This window comes from Protobothrops mucrosquamatus, unplaced genomic scaffold (genome assembly GCF_001527695.2).
Source record: "Protobothrops mucrosquamatus isolate PMUCROS unplaced genomic scaffold, P.Mucros_1.0 scaffold4099, whole genome shotgun sequence".
Classification (NCBI taxonomy): domain Eukaryota; kingdom Metazoa; phylum Chordata; class Lepidosauria; order Squamata; family Viperidae; genus Protobothrops; species Protobothrops mucrosquamatus.
In genome coordinates this window covers 140,759-144,270 of record NW_015390028.1, presented here as the reverse complement: position 1 = coordinate 144,270, position 3,512 = coordinate 140,759, and the positions used below count along the sequence as shown (strand labels likewise).

General features: G+C 37.7%; 1 protein-coding gene across 1 annotated transcript in view; it reads left to right on the top strand.

Moving 5' to 3' along the window:
- The window catches only part of LOC107298572 (DNA topoisomerase 2-beta), a 136,885-nt gene that overhangs the window by 14,278 nt on the left and 119,095 nt on the right, over positions 1 to 3,512 (top strand). Inside the window, exon 5 of the mRNA XM_015827949.1 lies at positions 2,963 to 3,111. Within this exon, the coding sequence (XP_015683435.1) occupies positions 2,963 to 3,111 (149 nt within the window). The remainder of the gene's footprint in view (positions 1 to 2,962; positions 3,112 to 3,512) is intronic.

Below are 3,512 nucleotides of genomic sequence, written 5' to 3'. Positions count from 1 at the left end.
TTTGGTCACTTCACATGACCCTGGGACACTGTGACCGTCATAAATATGAATCAGTTGCCAAGCATCTGAATGTAAATCACAAGACCCTGGAGATGCTGCAACATTCCAGCTGATCGGCGCTTCTTCTGGGCTCAGCAGAAGCACCAGGATCAGTGCTGCTTTCCAGCTGATTGGTGCTTCTTCAGGGCTCAGCAGAAGCGCCAGGATCAGTGCAGAGCTCCAGCTGGAGCCTGCCGCTGATCCTGGCGCTTCCGCTGACCCCTGACAGCCCTGCAGCTCCAGCCGTCTCTCGCTCAGGCTTGTGTGGTGCTGCCACCGGTTCAGCTCATTCCCCTCCCCTGCTATCACTTTTCTAGGATGGTCGCGTACCACATGCCAGGTGCCAATGTAACACAGGTGGTACCCGTATCACTGGTTGAAAAGCCCTGGTCTAGTGCTATACCACTGAAGATGCATAGCATGATAAACAGTAAGATAGGAATATTTTAAATAAAGTAATGTTTTTTGACTGTCTTAAGAATGAAAGAATGAAACTCCTGCAGTGTGGTATCTTTAATTTCTTTTTAAATCTATCTCTCATTGTAAGCGTTAATTTGGGGACAGGAGTGTTAAAATGCTTATTTGTATTAAATATTAAAATGGAAGGAAGCATTTAGTTTATTATAAAATAACATGAATTGAATATATAAAGATACTTCAATGAAGAAATTTAATTTGAATATCTGTTCAAGATACAGTTTTTATTTGCTTGTTTAAATTGTAACAGTTGTCATATGACATTTCTGAATGTACAGTGCATTCAGAAAGTATTCAGACCCCCTTCACTTTTGTCAGTTTTGTTATGCTGCAGCCTGATTCTACCATTGTTGAAATTCATTTTTTTTCTCATTAATCTACACTCAGTACCCCATAATGACAAAGTGAAAACAGAATTTTATAAATGTCTGTAAATGTATTAAAAAGAAAAAACTGAAATATCACATTGGCATAAGTATTCAGACCCTTTGCAACAACATGTGAAATTTAGCTCAGGTGTCTCCCATTTCTCTTGATGTTGCTGACATGTTTCTACACCTTGATTGGTGTCCACCTGTGGTAAATTAAATTGCTTGGACATGATTTGGAAAGACACACACCTCTCTATAGAAGGCCTCACAGCTGAGAATGCATACTGTAGCAGAGAAAAAGCCATGAGGTCAAAGGAACTGCCTGCAGAGCTCAAAGACAGGATTATTGCAAGGCACAGATCTAAGGAAGGCTACAATAAAAGTTCTGCTGCACTGAAGGTTCAGTGATATTCATTCCCAATATCATTTTCCTCTTCTTCAACTTTATGCTCTTAAATATTCTGGGTTCTAATTCATATATTTTCTAGCAGAGCTCTTTTAAGTTTGTGGCAGTGTTCTTTGTTATGAATAAGATTTCCATAGAAGTTTTTATGTAAGAGGAGATGCAGATTTTTAGATAAGGAAAAGCAATACCTGAGCTATAAAGCTCCACCCCAGGATTTAATTTGACCCTTCTTGAAACATCATAACATTGCCCTGGTGAAATTTGACTACAATAATGTCAAAATAAAGGTTGGAATGTGGATGCAATACCTTTAGGAGGGAAAATACAGTCATTCCTCAAACTCCCTCAAACTGGGGGAAAAAACCATATAAGAATGGGCCCAGAATTGTGACTTGAATGACTCCTGTAGCCCATTGTCCCATGAGGAGTGTGAGTTGCACACCAAAAAAGGCTGTATGCTTCAGCTGAGGTAAGTCCCAGATCCCAAATATATGAAGTGGTTTACAGTCATTCTTCTGAGATTCTGGTAAAATGTCTATTATATTTTTAGATGTGTACTAAATTTGATTGTAAATTTGAGGCTTCAGATTAGCAATCTAGAAAGTCCTTCTGTCCTTTATGCTTTTGATCTGTTGGTATGAATGACTATTTGTTGTCTGGCAAACCAAGAAAAATATTAGCGCTATGTCTACAAGAACAGGATTTAAACACTGCACATAAGAGTACATTAATGTGCAGTACAATGATACAAAACAAGCTGAGCTGTATGACAAAGATTTCCCAATCACAGAGACAATAGAGAGACTTGCACCTGCAAATTATTTGAATATTTTATCATGGGCATTAATGCACATTAAATATGTTTTAAATTCCCATTTTTCAAATTTTCTACCTACAATGAGTTCTCATGTTGACCTATCTGTTTCGGAATCCCACTGCATTGAATAAGATTGTGTGTTGTTGTAGAACACAGGGGTAGTGGCAAGGCTTGTAACCAACATATTGTTTTAACTAAAATATACTCTAAAATACAGGCAAGATTCTAATTTGAAAATTGTAACTGCAACCACCACTTCTCTCAACATTGAAGAAAAGATATTGATGCACACTATTGTGCACTATCAATAACATCATTTTCTATGATGGACAGTGAGACTATTGGTAGGATGTCATATACCAGTTCCGTCCCCCATGTTGCATTGGAGAAAAGTTATTGGTGCACTTTGTGGTGCTCTACCAATGATAACATTGTGAAATTTGCCTTATTTATCTTAATTACTCTAACACAGGACAGGACAGTGGTTCTCAATCTTTTCTTCACCACAGACCCCTTTTAAATACCACCAAGACATAACTCAAGATTTAAATCATAACATTTCTTCAAGCCTTCGCGGACCCCCAGGCCACAGGTTGAGAACCACTGGCACAGGATGGTAGCTGCAGTGACTCACTGATAATCGGGTAGCTTGTGAATTTGTGAAATGTTGTTACTCATCTTACTGAGGAACTTTTAATATGAAGAATTCTAGGGGATCTCTGGAACACAGAAAACTCCTACTCCATACTTTTAATTAATGTATGATAGACTGTATCATTTGGCTTACATTGTTGAAAAGTACATAAGAGGCAACTTTTCTGGGGTTAAAATGTTTATTATTTTCACTTCCAGTGAGTCAAATATTGTAAGTATTTGGAATAATGGAAAAGGTATTCCTGTTGTGGAACATAAAGTGGAAAAGATGTATGTTCCTGCCTTAATTTTTGGACAGCTGTTAACATCCAGTAATTATGATGATGATGATGAAAAAAAAGTTACAGGTAATACACTTCGTTCAGCATAACCTATATGATTATTTTTAAGTAGTAATAGCAATTTCATGGTATTTCATGTTTTAATTCATGGAAGTTAAGAGTTTTGTAAGTGGAACCAAGTGGAAGATTTAACTTCACATTCCTGCTGCAAATTCCAAAAGTGCTACAGTAGTTGTTTGTTAAAACACAATACAGGTGAAACTCGAAAAATTAGAAAAGAGGACTTTGGACCACTAAGCAACAGACCAGTTCTGTTTTTCTTTAGCCCAGGTAAGACGCTTCTGATGTTGTTTGTTGTTCAGGAGCGGCTTGACAAGAGGAATACGACATTTGCATCATTACATGCAAGGCAAGATAGTTCAAGCCGTGATGTGTCATAAGTAAGATGATTATGGCTTACAGCTCAT